The sequence below is a fragment of the Neodiprion lecontei genome, chromosome 1, assembly GCF_021901455.1.
Source record: "Neodiprion lecontei isolate iyNeoLeco1 chromosome 1, iyNeoLeco1.1, whole genome shotgun sequence".
In the NCBI taxonomy this organism is placed as follows: Eukaryota; Metazoa; Arthropoda; class Insecta; order Hymenoptera; family Diprionidae; genus Neodiprion; species Neodiprion lecontei.
In genome coordinates, this window is record NC_060260.1 from 4,726,163 (window position 1) to 4,750,237 (window position 24,075).

Here is a 24,075-nt window from a genome sequence, read left to right on the forward strand (position 1 = left end):
TGTATATTTCATATAGCTTTCGTCCTCTCAATTTAGAACTTTGAGAGATGGAAGATAAATTAGATTTGATTCTCATTAGACTGACTAGATCTTATCCTAAAGTTACTCGAGTAATTTAAAATATTTTTTTACTCTTCTCGTTGTGGACTCGTCTTGTATATTTTCTACGAAATATTCATCAGTTAGCAACACTGCAGAATTTACTAACTATTGCTTGTCAAAACCACGCTGGTGCATAGCTACAAATGACTTTAACAGATCCCTCAATTACAAATAACTTTCATTGGCAAGTTTTAAAAAATCCATCAGTAACTTCATAGTCAATGAAAAGTCTCTTAGCTACTATTAGAATTAAACAAATTACATGTAACTGTTCTGATTTATATTTGCGTATATATGTCATCTGAATAGTACATAGTAGATCCTTGTTTGAAGAATAACATTCTAACAAGCAACAGATACTGAATTTTGTTTCAGGAACATTTATGGCTAGAGGTAGGGTATATAATCAGACCACAGATTCCCCTTGACTTAAATTATCCTTGCTATTCGGTAGCAGTTCTATTAGGTATATACCGATTATTGGACGGTATCTCCTGGAAAGTTGACTGGATATTTTACTTAGTGTACGTTTCCAAAATATTGTTCTCAGTCAGACCTCTATCGAAAATTAACATAATTTTTCTGGTAGCACAATAATTGTCTCATCTCTGTATGTATCTGTCGAGGACCAACAGCTGCGCAAACAGGTGTATATTAAAACTGTCCCAAACTCAATCTGGAAATCTTGCTCCTGTTGAGTGGCCAATTTTAACTTTGGTATCACAGTTGATAATATTTGTAATTCAAATGTTATCTCTTCTCCACAATGCTTGCATCTACCAACACTTCCTGCCATCGGGTATGGTAGCAACACGGCATTATTATCTCGCGAGTACCTGAAGCAGTGATAAATACGTATATCTTTACGAATATGTTACATAATTTATCAAATTGAATTGTATTTAGTATAAAAAAAAGTTCGGCCATCATATAAAGAAAGTTTAATGAATCGATACCTTAAAAGGGGATACGATTTCTTACTAAGAAAAATTTGCAGATAAAAGTTTTTTTCTAAGGAAATTTGCTGAAATGTTGACGTACACGTACTAATTACCATTGTTTGCATAAACAATACCTGAGAATCTGTCCAGGATTCATCTGTAGTCTAGACATGAAATCATGGAACATCTCATCTCCATGAATTGGAATTCCTTTCTCATATTTTTCTAGAGCAGTATCAGTCGCCTTGCCAGCTCCAGATTCAACGGGAGAATTAGGAATGGAGTCAGGATTAGATTGTTGATATTCAAGAAGTAAATCACGAACATGCTGCGGCACGTGAGAGTTATAATCTTCTTCTTCAACAAAGACAAATATTTCCGAGAATGTTAGGCAAACCTCATCCTTTGATTCTACATGCTGCACGGGCAGAGGTGTAACTTCGTGCAGTAGACTGATCAGATCGTGTTGCGGCTTTGTCGGCGTATCAATGCAGATTACTTCATTTTCTTCACCTTCTATTTCAGCAGAAGCATGAGGTGAATCCAGTCTTCCTACTGCTCCTCCTCCACCAATTGTGGGACTTTCTATACCTGTAGGGCTACAATTAAGAGATTTTTACTTGAGATTATCGTACCGGTGAAATGAAATGAGCTACTCATATATACATCTAAATGTATTTCATTAATTTTGAGACAAACCTGTTGGCATTAGGGTCGTCGACATACAGTTTTGAAAAATCATTACTAAAATCTTGTTCCAAGCTCTTGTTCCATGAGGAAAGATTGAATTGCTTTTGATTAAATGCTACGTTATTTCCATTCTGCTCTGCCATATTATCATTGGAATCATTCCCCCAATCATCTGCATCAGACAACCAGTTTGTCGCTGAATCTGTTCGAACGCTACTACTCGCTGAAGCATTTGTGCTCGTCGGATCTTCGATTGATTGTACTCGAATACAAGTCCAGCTTTCATTTTGGTTCCAACAATTTGGATTAATGCATGTAAATATGTACAGCGTACGGTGGTACTTGGAGTTTTCTAAAGGTGCATAAACTTGCAAGGCTAATAATTGTTGCAGGCCACAGAGACTGCATCGAGGTGTTGAATCGGATGTTTTGCTGTAGTGCCAATCCTGCAGATTGTGATGAAAATTCGTTAGATTTACGTGAAAGACATTAAGCGTGGGAGCGGAAGTATATACTCTATTCATGCAGGCAAAAATAATCAGGCACTAAATTAATGTTCTCATTTGTTTATAAATGACTTTGGAAGAACATATATTGCCAGTGTGTATAATTGTTAATAATTTGGGAAATGCTCACCGGTTTACCGCCGATTTTATTTGTAGTAAAATTCACAAGACAGCGATACTTTTCTGTAACACATTCATCCTCGTATCCCAGATAAACTTTCCCGTGTATATTGCGAGCCATTTTTAAGATATAAAATAATTCCTCTGGAAGACTATAAACTGAAGGTAAGTCAGTTTAACAATTAACAGGGATACTTTCTGTCAATAATTACAAAATACACTGACAATTCCATCGTTGTGTGTGACATGCGTTGCTCGCATTCAGCATCGCGCCTGCGCCTGCACAAGGTGTATTGATTTCTAGATACATTGTCCTGGAGATTCTGGAGAAAATGCCGCAGATGTACGAACGTGACTGAAGGTATATAAAGACTGCTAGCTTTATGGGGCTTTTCGTAATCGAAAATGGCGGACATAAATTCATTGACAAGCAGCGCCCTCTGCGTCCTCCCCTACACGCGCAACTCAATCCGGTAAGCGGTCGGCAAGTAGAGGCAACACGAACTGATGTTACCTTCGCTCACCACGTATACCCAGATAATGCAAAGTCGAATATTATTATGCCTATAGAATGACGAACGGGAACAGACTGAACTTTTCATATAACTCGGTATGGACGCCGTATACTTTTCAACTACGCAAATTCATTTGAACCAAGTTCGGTAATGTCAGTGTAACTCTATCGGGTAGACAAAAATAGTTATCTAAACAGATCCGCAATAAACATGCACTTCGTTTACTGTTAACTGAGTTAGAAACCTTTTCTTGATGCAAAGGATGGGAGACATAGTCGAGGAAGTTAATCAAAGGATGGAAATATACAATTGTTCCTATATGAATCTTATGTAATTTCGGTACATATGTTTAATACTTAACTCGTACCGTTAACTAAAGATAATAATAGTTATCTTCAGTCAATGCTCATATCTTCATTCCGAATGAAGATGCAGCTGAGATATAAAAATAATTTCTTAACTGACGTTAGATTTCCGTGGTTTTTTTAAAAATGCAATTTATTTGCAGCAGAAAACTCAGACCTTCCTACACAAAAGTACTACTCGTAAATATTTTTCGGACATTAGGTAAGACTCGATTCTTACTAATGTTTGAGTCTATGCTGTAACAAACCCCGATGAACCTCAAGCAAATCATTATCACAAAAATAATAAAAAAAATTTAAAGATGGTTAAGGTTTTTTTTCAACTTCTATTCATATTACCTGGCTAAATTGCGACTGTCAAACTCTAAATTGCCAAAGGTATGTGCACCTTGTTGACTTTGATTAAGAAACGAAATCTATCAAAAGAAAAAAATATATTTATGTGGAATTAACTCTGAATCAACTAGAGAAATCCAAGGGTATTACGATTCCACATGCGTTACACATCATCGAAGCGTGGGTTTTGTTGACAATGAATTAAATTTACGCAAGAATAAAATTATCATTTGAAAAACTACAATATGTTAGTTTTTGACGCATGAAAATAAGTTCACGCATGCTCGTTTCCACACCACCGCAAGCGGTAGAGCACCCGGCGCGTTTTTTTTTTACGTGGTATCCCCAGTAGGCCTACTCCACGGAGAATAGTAGCAAGATCGATCTTACGTTCTTCCAAAAATTGCAACTAATTTTTTTGCACATGTTAATTATGGTACATTCGTTTGCCCAATCAATTTTTGCTCGAGTATATTCGCAGTTTGTTCGAAATTTTTGAGTTCACATAACCCGCCGACTATTTATTATCGATGAGAGATGACCGTTCTAATTACAGATGAAAAATGGTTGTTTTAATTATGGATGAAGGGTGATTGTTTTTATCTTACAGGCCAATAAAACTCAGTTACCTAGAACAGATGAAAATATAGTTAGTGACATATGTCGATACAGACAGAAATATACTTAGCTTAAATGAGTAAAAAATATAACTAACAAAAAAGAGACAAGAGACTTGATTATCTGAAATAGTCAAAAAGTTTGATTAGCTGAAACAAACAATAAGTTTGGTTAGCTGAAACAAATAAAAGATTTGAGTAGTTGAAACAGGTAAGAGGTTTGATTAGCTGAAAAAGACAGAAAATTTGATTAGCTGAAACAGACAAAAGGTTTGATTATCTGAAACAGACAAAAAGTTTGGTTAGCTCAAACAGACAAAAGATTTGATTAGCAGAAACAGACAAAAGGTTTGATTAGCTGAAACGGACAAAAAGTTTGATTAGCTGAAACGGACAAAAAGTTGGATTAGCTGAAATAGATAAAAGGTTTGATTAGCTGAAATAGATAAAAGGTTTGATTAGCTGAAACAGACAAAAGCTTTCATTAATTTCAGTAGATAAAAAACTTGATTGACTGAAAGAGACAGAAAATTTGATTACCTGAAACAGACAGAAAGTTTGATTAGCTGAAACAAATAAAATGTTTGATTAGATGAAACAGACGAAAATGTTATTAGCTGAAACAGACAAAAGATTAATTAGCTGAAACAGACAAAAGATTAATTAGCTGAAACAGACGAAGGTATGGTTAACACAATCACATAAGTTCGTACACTGACAAAAAATGGGTCGAGTTCAATATGATATTCGCCTTAATATTCGTTGCTTCGATTATTAATTGTATTGATGAATAAAAAATGTCATCAATTTTTTGAATCGAAAACTCTTTCTGCTTTTAGTTATTAAAGTGAATATCTTTTTTGACTGAACATTCTATAGTTCTTAGTGCATTTGTAAAAAAATTGATATTGTTGCCCTGAAACAGAAAATAATACGATCATTTAAACGAGTATTTCTGTATATTCCAGATATATTTCATAAATACTTACACCAACGCTAAAATTTTCCACTACCACTATACACTACAGACATTTTTGTTCCTGCGCGTTGAGCGCCGGTTTTCAAATGCCGCGCTTTCTCTCATAACTGAAAGATATCAAGTCCACGCGCATAAGGCGGCGTGGAACTTGCAAACTTTATTATCCGTCAAAAAATTGACCGAAGAGCTGAAAGATCAACACATCGAGAGTGCGTAGCTCTTTTATATACTGTTCGCAAAATCGACGCGCAAAAAAGCGTGTCCGATTCCCGTTATTAATTTACGCGCAAACAGCTGCGTTCAATTTTCGCGATTAATCTACGCGCAATAAGGCGCGACAGATTAAACTGCCAAAAAATTTGTATTATCTGGGACTTGTCCCAAAAATTCTGTAGAAACCCAATCCACATCTGCATCTTTTTGAATTGGATACATTGCTATGCGGATTGTTGTTCTCAGATTACAAATCGAATCGAAATTGGGAGGGAGGTTGGAGGGCATGCATTATTGTGTGGCGTGACGGTCGGTGGTCCTCTTCGACGCGAAGTCTTCGAGCTCAGCATCTCTCTCCATCTAGCGTACCACGGAACGCGATAGATGGTCCAGAGATGCGTATTGCCCATTCAGACGATCACAGAGATGAATTGAATGGAATAATGATCGGTAGTGACTAAATAATTGAATTGAATAACCATTGAAAAATGTTTGCAAAGTGACAAGAAATAGGAAATTCAATCTCGTTAATATTCAAATGCTGACAAATGGACGAGAGACTTGAATACGGAGTCTTTTGGTAAAAAAAATTCTGTGATCGTTTGACGCTGTGGATTACAAAAGTTAATAACATCACGGTACATCGCGACCTTCCTACCCTCGCCTGTTTCCCAACGAAGCCTCCCAACGGAAAAGAGAAATTCACACACTCATGCATAAACCCCGCGACGGATCCCAAAACGTCCGCCTACCTACCCGGTTACCTATATTCGACCTAAACGATTCTCCATTCTTTCCAACACACATCATTCTTCATCATTTGCGCCGTGGTCACTGACTTACATTTTCGTTGGTTACCTGTTGGGAGCAAAATGTTATTGTATCATAATCTGCCTAGTCAGAATAAGGTATGGCGGTTGTTCTCGCCAACTCTAGTATTGTATGTATTATTGTAGTAAATGTTGGCAGACTATCGGTACATTAGCCTTTTGTAAAATTGATTAAAAAACATCCTGTATGCCAATTAGCATTTTTCTAAGCGAGCTAAGCCTGCAGTTGATCAATACTTGTTGGCTGTTAAGAGATTGAAAATGATATATAAGACAATATGCAATGTTATTACGTTACGTTATGCCAGACTTTGGAATTTTATCAATTTAACAATAATGTGATAATTGAATACACTCAAACCTCAGGTGATCCCACCACTTAAACGACATCATCGGTAAATTCAAACGTAGATTATTACATCAGTTACGATACACAATTCGATCTCGCGAGTGCCGAGTAAGCGATGGTTACCTGTCGCGATGCTCATTCCACTTTTAGCAACGTGTAAAATTTCTAACTTTGAGTAAGCTACGGTAGATTCAGTTGCGAAAAAAAAATTATTCTACTGAATGTCAAGCACGTTGCGATCGTGAATGAGCCTATACCCATGCAGCTAAGAAATCGAAGATTTGTATAACAATTGTTACCGCCACGCCACGTGACAGAGGAATTCCAGGGAAATACCCATAACCTAACACATGCAAACTCACCAACGTTGCCGAGAAATGGAAAAATTACTCGGAAGTCTCTGCTTAAATCTGTAAAAAACAAAACAGAACACTTGAATTAATTTAACAAATTGGCTTTTCAGTTTGCAAATTAATTAATACTGTTGTCTAGTTTCATATCCATTGCACGTTATGCAAGAACAAAAGTTCGGCTTTATATGTACCACCTTGAATTATCAATCAATAATTAAAATAAGTATAGTTACCTCGACTCTGGGCTGCTCCACACTTTTACATGTAGTAGTTCTTGTAGCATCTCAGGTTGATTGGCGACGCGACGCACTTTTCACATAATTTATATCTTCACTAATCTCTTTTAATCCAAAAATCCGCACCGCAATAACACTCGATTCTACACTCACTTTTTGTGCTGTGGCTGTCTGTTTAAACCGACTGAATAAACTTGCTAACAATGCAACTGCGCATTTGCCGAAAATCAGCAAAAAAAAAAAAAATAATATTGACACTCGACGCACAGAGACAAAAATAGACATCACTGAAATCGGAAGTTACACAAAACAATGAAAACTCGGGACACGAAATTCACCTTCAACTTTCGCAGGATCTTTTTATTTCAGTAACTCAGTTTTCCTTCAGGCTACACGCTGCTTCTCGTGTAATATTCATATAGGTACGAGTATGGTGGAAATACTCTGATCGAACAACGTGACACAACCTGCACAACGCGGTCTGAATGTTGAACTGATGCTGAGAGCAAGTGATTCCACTCCGGTTGCTCGTAAACGACTGACGCCGCACGACGCTCGGAAGAGATTTAAGTCTGTTTTCTGAAAGACGGAAGATGATAATCCCCCGCCCCTCATCGCTCTTCCCATGGAGTGGGAGTAGCTGCACGCGCCTGCCTAGGTAATCTTCCCCTCTCGTGGCCCCAACTCGATGGGTAGAGCGACAGAGAGAGCGGGAGAATTATTATCTTCTGTCCTTTAGAGAACCGTTTCGAATCCGTTCACGGGACGTTAAACCGTTGCTCATGCTCTATTTTATATATTATCTCTATGGTCTCACGGCCGGGTGAAAACACCACGTAAGCTGCGCGCAACGCGATCAAATGTTTATAGCATTGCCGTAACCTGCGACGTCAGGAGAAGTATGAATTCTCCGACCACTTAAGGATATTTCTTGAATGGGATTTTCTCAACTTTTCATTTGCCCTCAAACCCTTCTGCATCCTTACTCAACGGCATGTATGATGCACATACATACGTACGAGATACATGAACCAGATAATGCGTACGTAATATATGTAGTACCTGTAAGATGGCATTAGTAGATTGTATCTGGTTCATAAAAGCGCGTCACTGAGATGCAGGCAGTGGTCGAGCATCCGAATTATGCTCGCAAACTTGAAGGATGTAAATCATACTTTTCCCCGATTTTTTGCGATGTTAAATGTTTTGACTCGCCAATTATCATTTTTGTTTCTTCGAAAGAGTAGATTTTCCTTTTCTTAGAAGGCTCTATAGAAGTAGAGTTTTCTGTATATTTCGAATCCGGTACACATCTACCAGCGTGTACGGCGATTTCGTTGCTTTTTTGTTTTCGGTTTGTTGACATAATACAATTTAAAATGACGCTTTATCAATTATTTATTTCATTATTAACCGCACATTGTTCACTGATTTTCTTTCTCCATTTTATAGATGAATTATAAAACAAATTTACTCGCAGAAGTAATTACCGTCTTTGACGAAATGTAGTTGCAGGTTAAGCATGCTCCTGCTTTCACTCAATCTCATTATTTTCCGTATTGCTTACTAATCAATTTTGTTCGTTATTTTTCCTATTGTAGACTTTTCGCTGTAAAAATGTTATTCACATTGTATAAGTTTTTTCCTAAATTGCGGGTCATTGTCAACCACATTTGTAATCATGGGCGGATTCTGATTGACATTATATGATTTTCAACAAAGCTGATTTTTTCAAAAGGTATACGTGATTGAAATTCTGCAATGGACAAAGAGGACGACGTTTTTACACGCGAGTTTGAACTGGAAAGTCGAAACGTTACGTTGACATTGTATCAAAAAGAAGTTGGCGACGTTAGTTGTGTCGTGTGGGATGCTTCGTTAGTTTTGGCAAAATATCTTGACGTATTATGCAGTGAAAACAGACTAGGAAAAAATTGGCTTGTTGGTAAGAAAGTACTTGAATTAGGCGCGGGTCTTGGCTGCGTTGGAATGACCGCTGCATGTCTTGGGTATGACATTGTTAGTTACATTCGTATATTATGATCTGATGATTAAAAACAAGACTTTGCTGCTTTGTTTTGTGATATATTAGTTATAATGATTCCAGGGCTGAAGTTGTTCTCACAGACCTTGCCAATGTACTGCCAGCGCTGAATAAGAATATTGAAATGAACAAAGATCTGTGGAAACAGTCTGGTGGATCTGCTCGAGCTGAAGAACTTGATTGGAGTAAACATGCTGAAATAGATTTTAAGCCTGAAATCATCTTACTGGCAGATTGCGTGTATTACACAGAGGTAAAGACATATCAACAGCTGAAAATAACGTATGTTTGTTTTCAAAACGACAATGAATACCTATAAATTCAATGCTCGCATTGTATCATTGCCCTGAGATTGAGTGTTCAAATTCTACACACCGTACTGTTTGTGGTGTACCTTATCATTGTATGATTTTGTTGAATTGTGTTGATACGTTTTCAACATTTCAGTCAATAGAACCACTTCTTGATACGCTAGAGAGACTATGTGGAGCTAGAAATGACACGTACGCATTACTCTCACAGGAAGAGAGAGACACACCAAATCAGAAACCAGTTTGGAGCCAATTTGTTGAAGCGATTAAGAAGAGGTTTAAAATTACTCCAGTAATGTTGTCAGAACAACACCCCACCTACTCTAGTCATGACATACGTGTGCTTAAACTGACGCTACCGTCAAAGGACAAAAAAGAAACTCAGTAATCAAGTAAAGGTAGCTGATGTCAATATGAGAATTACAGGTGGTAATTTTCTGTTTCATGCAAAGAAATCTCTATGATTTTTTATTTTTTTTAATGTGACTTAGCGGGCATAAATTTTATGGTATGATGAAATATGCACAAATATAATGAATTGGAACGGATAGGGAAATAATAAACTCTCTAATAATTGGAGAAAGGAAATAAACATTAATTTATTTCTCACATGTGTTCGTAAATTGAATGCTTGGTAATGAAAAATCATCACGTAGAAGTCATGGTAATTCACTCGGATTTATGGATATTTTCAACATAAAGTAACTATCTCAAACTTATAATAATGTAATGTACATATCTATTTCAGAGCTTTGGATTATTAACATATTTTTATGACTGCATATTGACGTGGTTTGTGGTTAAAATCTCCAAGATTCATAGAATCTGATTGTGTTGTCTCAAAAGTTTCATAACATGATTGGTTACCTATGTGGTGTTTCAAGGATAATGGTCATACTTTTGAAATATCTTTAAATCTCAGGAATATTTTTTACAAGTTACATATGGCTCTAGTTACTCTTCCGTGTTGGTTAAAAAATTTGAATATTTCTCCAATTCTAGATGGTTCACATCTGAACTTAGGGAATTCAATCTCACCAACAGTGTAAAACATAATCGCTTATGCCTGAATGGAAAAAGAACATTTATTTTATAAAATAGAAATTGTTTTGTCACAGAGATTAACATATGAGTTAAGATCAGTATGAATGAAAAGCTTGTCTTCCACGAAGTTATTGCGTTAAGGGTTAACAAAAATATTTCGTGAAGTCGATCAGATATCTGAATACGCTATTAGGAACAGTCTAAAACTAAATCTAGAGAAATTCTCAGTATCCCATGTGTGGTAGTGAGGTATGTGTGCAGAGCTGTAAAGGTAAAAAAAATATCTAGATTATTTTGAAATTTAATTTTCTATTACTTTTGTGATAGTGTTTAAACAAAGTTTATTGGGTGTTGTTGCAACATGTACTCAAGTATTCATAACAATTGTACATTTTCTAATTTCAAACAAATAAATGACAAATATTATTTTTATACGAAAAAGTCTGTTTGCTGATAAAAATGAACTAGCTTTATATAAGCCTCAAAAATTTAACCTAAATTGAAGCATGAAAATATTGATTTTCTGCATCAGCCCCCTTTTTGTTGATGAAAATTTAGTTATGTATCTTGCAAGTATGTACATAAGTTACATACCTATAAGTACACTATACATATAATTTCATCCCTGTATTATAACCCATTTCCGATATTTTTTTTATTTTCTATATCAAGAAGTGGTTTCTAACCCTCACTCGTGTAATCAAGTATGGAGCGTATAGGACAGCGTGTTCAACATGTGGTCATATCGTGGGTGGAAATAAGGTTACATAAAATAACCGACGTGACGTTCATTGATACAAAGTTGCATGTTGAAATTTAAATGTGTTAATTACGCAGTTAAAAGGAGAACCTGCAATCGCTGTTGCCGCCGTTGTCGGGAGCACCACGAGTTATCTCAAACTATGGTCAGATTGACAACTTACGTTTAACAGCACCACCACGATTAACGATTTGCAGCTAAAATCGGCTCACATTTCATAACCCCAAGATGCTTTAGCAATATGACTACGTATTTCAATTACAGTTAGACGAAATATAATCTGCGCGCTTTGTCCAATAAAGAATGAAGATTTGTAAAACGAAGCATAGAACACTGATCCACTTGATATATTTGGAATGGACTATAATACTATCTTGTCGAAATTCAAACTTCAACCAACGGTCTGCTTGGCAAAAGTTTTTAAAAGTTTACTTTCAGTGATTTCATTGATAATATTTACTGAAGTGGCCAATTTAGTGAATGTGAAAAGATATGTTTTCGTAGAAACCCTGTCAGGGTTACTGAATAAAACTATGGCTCTGTGGAACAAGATATCCTCAGGATTTGATACTGAAGATGAAACTGTCAATTTTGGAGTCAGCCGAACCGTGGCAGAGAGCTTTGATTCTGTTTACGAAACAACTACCCTTGCCACTATCGAAGCAGACAGCGAGGTTCTCGATTCATTATTTATCTATACATGCGTTTAATAAAACATGAATTTTCTCTGCAAACTTTTATGTAACAATTATTCTATTTGTTCAGGTCCTCGAGAACCCAAAGGTTATTGCATCTATACAGAACTCTACACTATGCGTAGTGGTAGATAAGTCGATTACTGTATTTAATAGTACTACAAGCCAAGGAATGAGAGTGTGTATTGGGTTTGATACTATAATAACATCTTTTTGTCTCTCGAAGGACTTGTCCTTTTTGTTCGTCACTTCAACTGACGGAACTCTGTATTGTTTGAATCTGGAAGCTGATGGGCGATTGGTTTTCTTCAGGTAAATATGGTAGTTTCAAGAATTATTGAACGCCATCCTCTTTGTTTTTTTTTATTACCATAGCTATTCACGGAGAGATATCAAAAGATATGAGGACACGCGTACATCCACAGAGTTTTTTTAAGCACATGTATGCATTATTTTAAACTATACACAGCATCAAATTTATTAAGCTCATTAATTTCGTCAGGCATGTTATTCAGGATCACCACAAGCCAGATGAAGTTATATTGAACATTTTCTTGGAAGACAGTTTCAACGATGTCCCAGATTTATTACTCGTTACTTCAAAAGGACACATTTACAGGTATTAATTAATACATTATGTCCATTAATTTATCTTATAGTTGTTAGTGATCTTCATATTTTCATACAAACTTTTCTGAAGAGAGAGTGATTTGCTTGGTATAATAATTATCTAATATACACATATTTATTTCCAGATTATCAGGATTCACTGAGGAAGTTATGGATTCCGTGCTTGATGTGGATGATGTTGCACAGCTTGAAGAACTTACACTGACCGTTCAGTGTTCTCCATTGTTCAGAGAAAACAATCCTCAAGAAGTAATGCAATGTGTTGTTAGATTTGGGTAGTTAATTTTTTCGAATGCAAAATGTCACTATTGATAGTTAAATTTATTTTAAATTTCAGGTCATATTTAGCAAAATTGGTGCTTTGGATGAAAAACAATCTATAGTTATGATTCGTAACAATCTGTTATCCATTTGGCCAAGCGGGCATTCTTGTTCATTGAATGCTTTACCCTACAAATATGTCAAAGTACAATGTTTTAAACATACTAGGTGAGATGAAATTTTTAAAACTACGTCATAAGTATGGATACACAAGATCTACAGTTTTTGTAAAATATTCTCCGATTTTCAGTTCGGTTCAAAAATCGAAATTTTTCATCTTTTTCTTTTTTAACTTCAGATTATTACTATGTCTACGTACAGACGGAGCTATAAATGTTGTTTGTTCTTCAACGCTTCTTGCAAAAAAAGTTTGGGATGGACGTGCTTCAGACATAGAAATTATGGAAGACCAGCCCGATTGCCCGATTCGAATTCTTATTCTCTTAGTGGCAGAATCAGGTAGTGCAACTACATTTATGCAGCTTGTTTCGTTTCCTGGTACGTACTGCATGAAAAATATTTTATTATGAGATATTAAATTTATCGTTAGTCTAAAATTGTACTCTGTTTAAAATACCTTCAGGTTTTGAAGTTAAATTCAATCTTGAAGTTCCAACAATGACCTATTTGGTCAGCTTGGATACCAGTTCTATGGATGAAATAGTATTTTTAGAAGGAGCCAGCAAGACTTCACCAGTTATCGATACCATTAAAGTAAAAGTAGTGGAAGATAAATTGCCGGAATTTCGAATGCAGAGATTATTGAAGCGTGGCCAATATCATGAGGCTGAAAGTTTTGCCAAGAGGTTTCACCTGAGTTTGAATGCAATTCACTGTGCTAAGGCCACTGTACTTTCACAGCAGTTATATTCTGTTACAGACTACAGTGAGAGGACAAACGTATTGAATGCATTGTTCAATACTCTTGATAAAATTGAAAACGTTGAAGATATTTTTAAATATTGTCATAACACCATCACTTCTGACATTGAACATGCCAAGCAGCTGATCTCGTATGCACAACATCGTTTGATGAAAGATGCAGCAGAGGTAATGCATATTCATATGTATGAAGGAATTACATTTGTTTTATGGCAGATTGTTTTGAACCATTGTGCGAATGGATTATTTTTTAGAAAAAAAGTGATGTTCTGATAGCCACATACCTGTTTACCCTGAACAGTACCTTACTCAGAATTGAAACTTATGAAATGATTCATCAAACTAGGGAAAATACTATGACGTATAACGAGGATATTGGCAGTTGGGCCCAGTTTTTTAAAGCAGATTTATTTAATATGTGTAAAAGTTATCTCATGAATGTAAGTTTTTACAAAAAATACCTTCATTCATCACTTCATGTGCTTTTACACTACGTGTTTAGCTTAATAACTTCAATGAGATTAAAAATGTAATAAAATATTAACTTTTTCCAGAGTGAATTGAAAGTTGCAGCTCTGATATGGGTACGACATTGCTCCACTTTAGCGGAATTTATGACCACAGAAGTCGTTAGAGACATGTTGGAGATTATTCCAGATGGACTGGTCCAGCGTGACTTATGGCCATGGCTGCTTCACTTTGTGCCTTCCGTTCTATCCGTTTTTCCCGATGGTTTGTCAGAAATAGTTACATGGGGATACAAACGGGCGAAATTATTTGAAAAATATGATCCAAATAACTGGCCAAGGAATGGACTCAATTTCTGCAAAAGCTTTATAAAGCTGCTTAATCTTGATGAATCTCAATCATTTTCACTTTTACATCAACAATACACGACTGAACATTCACCATTACAACATCTAACTGATATTATTCAAGCATTGACCGATTTGATGGAACTCAAAAAGAATCACAGGTTTATATATGTGCATAATACAATGTTATTAATATTATTTTGTAGTTGTACCACTAATGATCTTTATATCAGCAGCATAATTTGAAACCACTAAAACAATAATTGCTTGATGCATTCATTTTAGATTGATTGTAAAAATCGAAGCATATATGGGAGAGCCCATAGAAGTAGCACATTTGCTGTTAAGCAAAGTATATCCCCAAGAAGTTGGTCATTTTGTTGAAAGCTTTCTACATCAATACATGCTTAATCATTCGTTAAAGAATGATTATGTATTGATACTCTATATTCAGGTGTGTGTTGTATTTTGCACGTGAAAATAGGACGTGTGATTATTATATTATTACATCTTATCATATCTTATCATATTTCAATTTATAATGTAGAAAACACTGAAATCCACAAAGGAATGGTGGTATTGGCAAGAAGCCCCATGGGAACAAAAGATAGCTAGTGTTGTTGCTTGTATACACAATGTAGAGGTAAACCATTCATAAAACTGTTAGTAATTCTGATAGAACTAAATCTATATACATATAGATAGGAAATTATTGTACTTTTATAGACCCGATTGCAACAAGTTGTGGATATATTGAAGAAAGCGTCTGTACCATGGAGTCCTACAATATTGGCGTTAGTTGATGCTAGCAGCTCCATTAAGCATTCCTTGGTTTCTACTATAAGAAATGAACGAAATTCAGTTGCGTTAAAAGTGATATTAAAGAAATATGGCTATCAACACATAGGTGTCACAGATGTAAGTATAAAATCTATCTGTCTTGTTTCATCGAACTGGAATTCTGGTTATTATACGACTTGGAATTTGTTCCCAATTTCAGATATTGCCCCAATATATGGTAAAACAAAACCGTGATGGATGGCTTGAAGATTTGTATGAAGTGACAAAAAATAATCATTCGTTCAAGACTAGAGCTTTTTCCTTCTGCGTCAATTTCTTTCTGAACAAAGGGTATGCTTGAAACTTTGTATGCTCATAATTCGAACATTGGTTTCTTGAAAATGATTTAAGTAATTTTTTACTTATTTTGTTAAAAAATTTTAGTGACCTGATGCAAATGATGTATGTACTGAATAATCTGCCTTGTGATGATGCAGCATATTGTTGCAACCAAGTTATAAATTACATAAGCATTTGTCTAAGATTCCAGGTAATTTGTTTTAACAATTTCGTATAATCTCACTACGATTGTTTTTCTTTGTACACGAATTCCATAAGGAGTCCCCAAATTATGGGCAACATTATTTATCTATTTGTCTGTAATGATTGCAGATTTAGTAATTAAAATATTATAACTTTCAAATCTTTGCCAATTTTTTTTAGGAAATGAACAATAGTGCTGATTATTATGCAGAAGTAATATCCTCAGTCCAAGACAAGTTGAGAAATATTCCAATATCCACACTAAATTTTGATAGATTCATGCGTGAGGATATATTGATCACTGCATCTGAATTAAAATCTATATGTCTTCTGCGTAAAGAATTTGGATTGGTTGTAACCTTAACAGAATATCAGACTGAACGTGAAATCATTCTAAAAAACTACCTCGAACAGTTGTGCAATGGTAAGCATTTTGACTTGATCTAGGTATACATCCTTGTGCATGTTTAGTAATTAATTTTGTGCTCCCATAATTAGATAATAAAACATTATCTGGATGGACCATGTATAAGAGAGCTGGGAGGATAGCGGATCTTTTACGATTGCCACGAATTTCAGCGATATGTTTTTTACTTGAGATTAGCCGCAATATAGAAGTACTCAAGTTTTACATCGAGTAAGCAGAATAGTTGCAATAGTGCAAAGTATCATGTTACTAATATATTTGTAAAACGTGTCAAAAATTATTCTTAAAAACATTAATGTTGTTTATCAGAGCAGTGAAAGAGGTTGGTTCCTTCCCAGCTAACGAATGTCATTACGTGAAGAAATTATGCCAAATTTTTATATTTGATTTGAAAATCGAAGAGTTGGGAATAATACACCATCTGAAACACATGTCCACATCCGCTTTAGACAATTGTACAATTGGTTTGTATATAGTTATTTGCTTGTCTGTTACTTTCTAACAGTCTCTGACTATTCACATTCCAACTATTTTATTGTACTTCAGGAGAACTGTCAGGGATTTTACTATCAACGGTCTGGAGTAATATGAGTTCCAACTTAACTAGCAATCCAAACATTGATGGAACAGAAATGAGAAATGAAGTAGCTGATAAACTGAAGTGGAGATTATACAAAATCTATACAGACTCTGCAATGTGTTCTAACGAAATGATTTTACCGTTCTTCGTGGAAGCGTTTCAACTTTATTCATCCTGTATGTATAGTTCAAAATATTATACTACCCAATATTTAATCATATTTCATTGATCATTTCGAGTTGTGTAAGAACACATTTCCGACTGACGGAGGATTGTCAAAATTTTTTACATTAATACTATTCACGCAAACTGTGTATCCTGAATATGATTATTATATCATCTGACACTTCAACTTTACATTGATATAAGAAGGAAACGTCTATTTTCAGATAAATGGCAGCATACAGGCCCCATTGTTATGGTTGAGGTGTGTATCTGAGGTATATTTCAACAGTCAAGAAAAAAATAAAAATTTACTCAACATTAGATATGCTTTCACTAGGTTAAACAACACGATTCATTGAGACAAAAATTACGAATAATGAATTTTAATATTTCAGACAGATTGCTCAGATAGACTCATTAGTCTAGTAAACAAAGTAAAAGCTATCCCAAAGGAACGTTACAACCTCTTTTTACTTCAGATTTTAAATACTTTAATATCCCATTGCTCTTCCATAACCACTGTAAAAGAAGAAATTGTCGTTGCTGTTAAACCAGTTCGAGACAACTGCTTGCGAACATTACTGCACAGAATAATCAGTGCTCGTACATTGGATCTGCAGTCGGGTTTGTCTTGTCTTTACATGTTTTCCGAGCAAGAGTCTCTCAAATGGCTAACATCAGCTTGCCAAACGTAAGTGAATCATTTTGGGAATGCTTGTTTGAGCACTGAACAGCAGTCAATTTTAGTATCATTAAAACTTGTTCTCATACTTACCAGATACCAAACAGATTATTCACGACTACGTGCAGTAGCAGATCTTGGTTATGAATATTGTCGCTTGTCAAAAAATGACATGCATATAAATTACTTCACACACTTTCGAGTGCGTCATTATTGGGAACGAAAACTACATGATTATGGTATTCATCATAAAGGTAAAAATGTCTTATCTCTTGATAATGTACTTTCATTATTTAATTTGATCCGGTTAAATTTAGAAGGATAATTTTTGCGTACAGAAATATTTACCAGTGATACAAAGGGCAAGCAATATATTTTGGAACGACTTATGCGCTCTGAGATACCGGGATTTGTCAATTTACTCAAGGAGTTCTGCGCTGATTTTGAATTCGACTTTGATGAATGTTACATCTTGTATCTTGATGTGTTGTTGAAGCACTGGAATCCTAAAGTAAAAGTGGTAGAATCGAACGGCGAAAACGGTGAGCAAAAGTCCCTTGGTAGGGAAGTTGCATGAATTTTTCTTTTTAATTTCAAATTTTAGTAGTTTGGGAAATGATAATTTCGTCATTTGTTTTCTTTTTTCGTTTGAAACAAAGTCAAAGAAAATAATCGGCTGGTTGAAAAGGTACTGTGTCTTAGCATGAGGTCACTTATGCTAAATTGTATCTACAACTGAAGGGTGGCACGGCAAAACGGTGTAAGTGCTAAAATATGAAATATACGTGTTTTTTCCTTGAAAAACTGTTTAAAATCCATATACACGTCCTTGCAAAACGATATGGCTGACAAAAATTTATTCGCGAAGTTATAAAAAGAAAGAGATTGCACGACTGAAAAGTACTTTTTGATTCCAGTTATAAATTGATCAATCAAATTTTGGGACAGTTTTTTTTACTCTCCTGAAAAATATAATGACGGCACTTACACTATTTTGCCGTGCAATCCTTCAACTGCAAACTGCTTCACTTTATGCATGTATGAAAAGCAAAAATTTTTTCCATGAAACTTCCCCATTGAAATTGTCGATTTATACTTTAATATTTTTTACTGCAGAATATATGTTCATTATTTAGTATATAATATATAATACTTTAGAATTAAGAATCAACGAGGATGACATTACTACGCTTCAAAAGAACTGCAAGCAAGTTGCTGCTATGATAGAAGACAAATTGGCCATGAAGAATCATCTTGCAACTTTATGGCCGAAGGTTTGTTTAGAGAATCGTTATTTGCTATTTATGTATAAATTAACTTCCAAATAATTCCAAAATGAAAAATAAACCATGAAAAATTCATTAACGTTTTATTGCAGATTAATTTTTATCACTATGAAGTGTTTCTTCTAATCATGGAATTACTTGGGGACAATAACGAACAGCTATTAAATCACCTTTGTTTCTTACAAAACTATTTTCGATATGGGTGAGTTATGTTTTTTACAAAAAAAGAATATATCGTACATAATAGAATGAATATAATAATCGCGGAAATCAACGTATTTCCTTAATATTTATATTCTAGCCTCCCAACACAGATAGAATGTGAAGAATGGGCCCAGCTGTGCTCAGAGAATAATTCTCTGCCAACAATAGCAAAATGGAGATTTCCTTTCCTGCCAAAAATTGACCAGTGGAAATTAATAAGTAATTTCGAGAATTGCAAGATTAAATTTACCCTATCCAAGTATATGCTATACTGAGTGAAAATTAATTACCCAAATTATTGAAATTTCAGCACCAGAATTGAATTTATCGACTTACAAAAAATGGCTAGAAGTAGCCACAGTATTGAACTTGCAAGTTTATGTAATTTGTTCAGTGGCTATAAAAGGAAGTGTATCACAAGTCTGGGGCTTGAAAGATGAGTCAAAAACAAGAAATTCCAGTGAATGGGTGGTCCATTTAAAGAATCCTGCCCTGCTCGAAGATATTAAAAAGTGTATTCGACATATGGAAGATCAGCATGCTCTTTATTATGGCATGGCTGCTCTTTACTATGTCGTTAATCATACCCCACCAGGGGCAGATCAAGCAGCAGCTGCCCAAGAGTGTTATGCTCATGCTCAGAAGTGGGCTCAAGCATCAGCACAGTCCGACGAAGCAATGATAGAGGTGAGCAGAGCTAAATTTATCTGAATATTTTAACAGTGACCAATTTTTTCATATTAATAGTATACAAAAACCATTTTTTTCCACAGAAAATCAAATTTAAATATCTACAACTTACCGCTAAACACATTTTATATACACATGGATTAGGTAGTAGCGATTATCTGCAACTGGTCCTTTCTCCAGAGCGACTTGTTCGTAGGCTATACATGGATCAAAGTATAGTACTAAGATGTCGGGGAGCTACTGAGAACAGACCTGATGTTAATTCTGCTGTGAATGCACTTGGAAAACTTTTTTCCCTCAACATCATACAACTTCGATTAGAATTACTTGAGGAATGGTTACAACCTAGCGACAGTGGTTCGAAATTGGATGACAGCATCACTTATAACATTGCTGCTATAACGTCTCAAACCGAAGACAATATCGTCAATGACGATAATCTGCTGAGGTACATTGTAGTCAAACAAAAATGAAAGTGTTTTTAAAAAAATTGAAAAATTATTGGATACACTTGATTTTTGCTGAAATAATATTTGTTGCACAGGGCATGCTATCTGCTTGAATGGGGAGATAAAGTGATGTCTGCAAATTACTTGATCAACATTGGGTTTGATATGACAAACGATGCTTCCTTTAGACCCGGAATTCAATTCCGAGCTCTAAGTGTGCTCTTGTCCATTACTGATTCGGCAACAGTACAAGACCTCACTAAACGAGACTTGCGAAGTATCAAGTAATTCAATTATTTAATATATCTAATATATCAGTGTTGCGTTTCTAAATATACATTGTCACAAATCCATTCCATTATACATGCTGATCACACAATGTTTGTACTAATTTTCAGACTGTACATGAAATCACTGCAATATATAAGTAAATTGGAAAGACTAGGACTTACATTCAGTATGCATGGATTTGAAAGTTCTCCAAAACTGGAACTGGTGCAAATGTTGTTTAGAAGTCATGCACATTTGCCAGAGGCACTCGTTCTCATTTTGCAAATGTGCTTGGATTTTGGAATAAAAGATTATACTTTGTGGGATGGGGCATTAAGTGCTATGGCAAAAATGTGTATGGTATGTATAACATATTCATCTAATTATACCTACTCGTTATCATCTGTTTGTTTCCTCATGCAAATTACTTCTTCGCAACTCTGTTAAATTTCATCTACAAATCTGCTAAATTATTGTATTTTTCTTTGCAGATCAGAGAACTAGAAAAAATTTTGCCAAAACTATCAACTGTAAGCTACACGATAGGCTGTAAGGGCTATACTAAGGCTTGGGAAGTAATAATTTGGGAACCATTCAGGAAAACAGATACTGTTCTTTCTTCAAAGCAGTTTGACGAATGTGTGACATCAATTTGTCTCTTGCACTCGTGTCCTGTAGCAAACAAATTAAATCTTGAGCCGATCATAAAAGTCTGTTTTGAGACAAATCATCCTGAACTTGCTGCTGCAGTTTTACCATTTCTGAATAAGAATGATGTGGATTTCGTTGTAAAGGTAAGAGAATGACAGTAGGGGCCATTCAACAAATATTTTCGTTATTTTCTAAACGATTTTAGATCCTTCCCTCTCATATAACAATAGCCCCGAAAATAAGTCACAGATCTCGACTCCCCTCTGTCTTTTGGGTCTATTGATTCATAATTCGATCTGTTGGTAAGATTGTTTATAATAAAACATATTCGAGGTATTAAAAATGTAAATTTTGAATCATGGAAAGGATTTTGTTGCTTGGCAGTGAAAAGATAGGCACCCCTTGATTTCTTTCTCTAGGGATCTCTGGTGCCAAAACACGAATTCTATAGACAAAAACCAAACGACACACTTTTCAGCCCCCCCCCCCCCCCCCCCCCCCCAAATAGCGAACGTATTTGTTGAATGGCTTCATATTCAATTGTTAGAATTTGATATTAGTATATGAAATATGATAAGTATATGAATTGCAGGGAAAATTTGGTAAAAATTCTTAATATTCCGGTGCATATTTACTAAGCTATATTCTTATAAAACAACCACCATTATGTTATTTTAATTTTACTCTGAAAGGTGCAGTTTGATTGTGAAATTGTTATGGCTAACTGTCATATTTCACTTTTCAGACAATAAGCTCATCCTGTGATGTGTTTAAAGTTACAGACAACCTCCGTGCTCTTCTAGAAAAGGGAATTCTCACGGTTTCACATGTAAGTGACCCTACCTCTAACATAAAATTATTTTGTAACGATAAATCTTTTTATTTGTCCCTAAAATATATCATTTAGTTATGAGACTAAAGTATATTTCTGAAGGATTAAAATTTTGAATCTAGCGTATAGACTTTTTTAATTTTAATGTTCGTGATTTCCAGTCGGTGCGTATATTGGAAAAATTGGTACAATCGGACGTAACGAAAAATGAGTGAACATACAATGTTAATAACATGTGAATATGAATGTAATGTGACATAGATCAGAAAATTATAATTATATTTTTTTATGTAACTTGAATAAATTGTACATAAAAAAAGATGAAAATACCTCAATAATAATTTTGGAGAGTTACGAATATGTAGATAGTAGTGTAGATTGTAGTAGTAGATTTTATTATCATACAATTTCCGGTAGATGAAATTTTATTCCATAAACATTATTAGAATTAGTACAATTAGACTAATTCCTAGATGCTACCTAAAGATGAATCATAATTTTTTTTCTGAATATTGGATCTATTACTCTATAAGATATTTAATTGAGAAATTTAAGGTTCAAATTATTGGTGAAGTCAGCTTAGCTGTCGGTAGATGCTGTTGGTTTCCAAGGTTCATCGTAATTTTCAATAACTAAAGATTTATGTCTCGTTAACTTAACACGTATATTTTCATTTTCATTATCTCCTTTCGCATCTAACAACTGAACTCGTGAAACCAATAAAAAATTTGGGTTCGTAGGACTAGGGCCACGTATCAAATCGATTTCATCCCCAATGTACACCTACAATAGTGTAAAAGAAACGAGCAAATTATTAATATTTAGGAACGATATCACACTTGAAGAATAAAATTGGTCCAACCTGACTGCTTTTCTTCAATAGTTTCTTCCCATTAACTCGTATCTTGCTTTCGTAGAATGCCGTTTCCACTTTACTGTTGAAAAACATTAGCAAACTTTGTAATAAGATCAGTAACTGAATGAAATTTATACACTGTTAAAAAATTATTTCCATAGGAAGTGCAAGCTCTATTGAATTGCTGTATATAAATTTGTCACTGAGCATAAGCAAAGAACAAACTCCAATTACTGCTTACTTTCTAGCAATATTTAATCCAGCTTTGAGTAGAAGATCTGCACGAAGAGATGTTACGCGCACGGATATTGTAGGTAAAGTTTTATCTTGCTGCGTAGCAACATCATCATCATCTTCATCGTCGTCTTCTTCAGATTGCTATATCCACGTGAATACATACAAGAAAGCATTTTATTCTACATTTGAAAATGGAACATATTTCAATTTTGTAATAGATCGCAGCTTTGACAATTACAATAATTGCCGTCACAAATGCACAGTATAATTACCGAGTTAATTAATTCAGTAGTATAGCAGATGTTATAGAAATCGACTGTACCTTTGCATTCGATTTTTTTCCTGCGTGTTTGAATCTTTTTATAATTTTTAGGTTACGTTCTCGGCTGGCAATGTCATTGCAAATGATTGATTGTTTTAAATTACAACATTTATCTGTATATCGAAAAGTTACATAGGTCGCCTGCACCCCCGAGTATAAATACCTTTTTTCTAACACTGAAAATATTAGTCGTCTACACAACATTTTAGGTTATGTTACGGACAGTTTTCGCTTCGATCCTAGGAATATCACCATTGCACAGACTAGCAGTGGTAACGACTTCTCGAAAGCATTGCGATGTGACGTGACGCCGAGATTATTCTTTGCGAATTCCATATCAACGATTCATATGTAGCTCATCACGTTTATCGAATATGCTAAAAGTTTTGAAGCGAGGGAGGATTAGAATAATAACAGAAAAAAGAGAACAAAAAATTGTAGCTCGTT

The 24,075-nt window shown here is 34.9% G+C and overlaps 4 protein-coding genes and 1 long non-coding RNA gene across 9 annotated transcripts; 2 read left to right on the forward strand and 3 right to left on the reverse strand.

The window, feature by feature from the left end:
* Nucleotides 1–367: 367 nt before the first annotated feature.
* On the reverse strand, nt 368–3,075 carry LOC107226355 (programmed cell death protein 2-like). The gene is made up of 4 exons (XM_015667145.2): nt 2,370–3,075; nt 1,743–2,179; nt 1,178–1,642; nt 368–938 (listed from the first exon to the last, which is right to left on the reverse strand). Exons 1-4 carry the CDS (start codon nt 2,478–2,480, stop codon nt 671–673), a joined length of 1,281 nt encoding a protein of 426 aa, XP_015522631.2. The 5' UTR covers nt 2,481–3,075; the 3' UTR covers nt 368–670.
* Nucleotides 3,076–7,974: 4,899 nt separating this feature from the next.
* On the forward strand, nt 7,975–10,472 carry LOC107226331 (protein N-lysine methyltransferase METTL21D). 5 transcript variants are annotated; one of them, XM_015667112.2, is made up of 4 exons: nt 7,975–8,194; nt 8,891–9,161; nt 9,260–9,449; nt 9,644–10,472. In XM_015667112.2, the coding sequence occupies exons 2-4, from the start codon at nt 8,914–8,916 to the stop codon at nt 9,893–9,895; spliced, it is 690 nt and encodes a 229-aa protein (XP_015522598.1). In that variant the 5' UTR covers nt 7,975–8,194; nt 8,891–8,913; the 3' UTR covers nt 9,896–10,472. The 5 variants fall into 5 exon arrangements, with proteins under 5 accessions (XP_015522598.1, XP_046600241.1, XP_015522597.1 ...); XM_046744285.1 differs by lacking the exon at nt 7,975–8,194 and adding an exon at nt 8,253–8,475; XM_015667111.2 differs by lacking the exon at nt 7,975–8,194 and adding an exon at nt 8,254–8,506.
* Nucleotides 10,432–11,438, reverse strand: LOC124295209. The gene is made up of 2 exons (XR_006905110.1): nt 11,146–11,438; nt 10,432–10,814 (listed from the first exon to the last, which is right to left on the reverse strand). It is a non-coding gene; the product is annotated as an uncharacterized LOC124295209 (long non-coding RNA).
* LOC107226350 (kinetochore-associated protein 1) lies at nt 11,433–22,540 on the forward strand. Its single transcript, XM_015667141.2, has 32 exons — nt 11,433–11,985; nt 12,077–12,318; nt 12,509–12,625; nt 12,762–12,885; nt 12,974–13,125; nt 13,256–13,455; nt 13,541–14,007; nt 14,094–14,279; nt 14,394–14,815; nt 14,940–15,108; nt 15,202–15,297; nt 15,381–15,572; nt 15,655–15,785; nt 15,879–15,984; nt 16,158–16,401; nt 16,476–16,614; nt 16,714–16,868; nt 16,951–17,160; nt 17,374–17,411; nt 17,545–17,840; nt 17,928–18,085; nt 18,170–18,373; nt 18,990–19,105; nt 19,210–19,319; nt 19,419–19,540; nt 19,632–20,008; nt 20,095–20,459; nt 20,556–20,744; nt 20,859–21,090; nt 21,222–21,524; nt 22,127–22,210; nt 22,375–22,540. The coding sequence occupies exons 1-32, from the start codon at nt 11,668–11,670 to the stop codon at nt 22,426–22,428; spliced, it is 6,318 nt and encodes a 2,105-aa protein (XP_015522627.2). The 5' UTR covers nt 11,433–11,667; the 3' UTR covers nt 22,429–22,540.
* A 47-nt stretch (nt 22,541–22,587) lies between these two features.
* LOC107226324 (mitochondrial transcription rescue factor 1) lies at nt 22,588–23,834 on the reverse strand. Its single transcript, XM_046744304.1, has 4 exons — nt 23,629–23,834; nt 23,311–23,447; nt 23,076–23,148; nt 22,588–22,996 (listed from the first exon to the last, which is right to left on the reverse strand). The coding sequence occupies exons 1-4, from the start codon at nt 23,830–23,832 to the stop codon at nt 22,793–22,795; spliced, it is 618 nt and encodes a 205-aa protein (XP_046600260.1). The 5' UTR covers nt 23,833–23,834; the 3' UTR covers nt 22,588–22,792.
* Between the last annotated feature and the right edge of the window lie 241 nt (nt 23,835–24,075).

Bases quoted from the DNA above. Each gene is read 5' to 3' on its own strand.
- LOC107226355 (XM_015667145.2), bottom strand. From the start codon at position 2,480: ATGGCTCGCAATATACACGGGAAAGTTTATCTGGGATACGAGGATGAA. The intron at 2,180-2,369 runs GTGAGCATTTCC...CACAATCTGCAG, and splicing joins ATAAAATCGGCGGTAAACCG to GATTGGCACTACAGCAAAAC. The intron at 1,643-1,742 runs GTTTGTCTCAAA...TCTTAATTGTAG, and splicing joins GACGACCCTAATGCCAACAG to CCCTACAGGTATAGAAAGTC.
- LOC107226331 (XM_015667112.2), top strand. From the start codon at position 8,914: ATGGACAAAGAGGACGACGTTTTTACACGCGAGTTTGAACTGGAAAGT. The intron at 9,162-9,259 runs GTATGACATTGT...TAATGATTCCAG, and splicing joins ATGACCGCTGCATGTCTTGG to GGCTGAAGTTGTTCTCACAG. The intron at 9,450-9,643 runs GTAAAGACATAT...TCAACATTTCAG, and splicing joins ATTGCGTGTATTACACAGAG to TCAATAGAACCACTTCTTGA.
- LOC107226350 (XM_015667141.2), top strand. From the start codon at position 11,668: ATGGACTATAATACTATCTTGTCGAAATTCAAACTTCAACCAACGGTC. The intron at 13,456-13,540 runs GTACGTACTGCA...AAATACCTTCAG, and splicing joins GCAGCTTGTTTCGTTTCCTG to GTTTTGAAGTTAAATTCAAT. The intron at 17,841-17,927 runs GTAAGTGAATCA...CATACTTACCAG, and splicing joins CTAACATCAGCTTGCCAAAC to ATACCAAACAGATTATTCAC.
- LOC107226324 (XM_046744304.1), bottom strand. From the start codon at position 23,832: ATGTTGTGTAGACGACTAATATTTTCAGTGTTAGAAAAAAGGTATTTA. The intron at 23,448-23,628 runs GTACAGTCGATT...ACGTGGATATAG, and splicing joins GAAAAAAATCGAATGCAAAG to CAATCTGAAGAAGACGACGA. The intron at 23,149-23,310 runs GTAAGCAGTAAT...GTTTTTCAACAG, and splicing joins GGATTAAATATTGCTAGAAA to TAAAGTGGAAACGGCATTCT.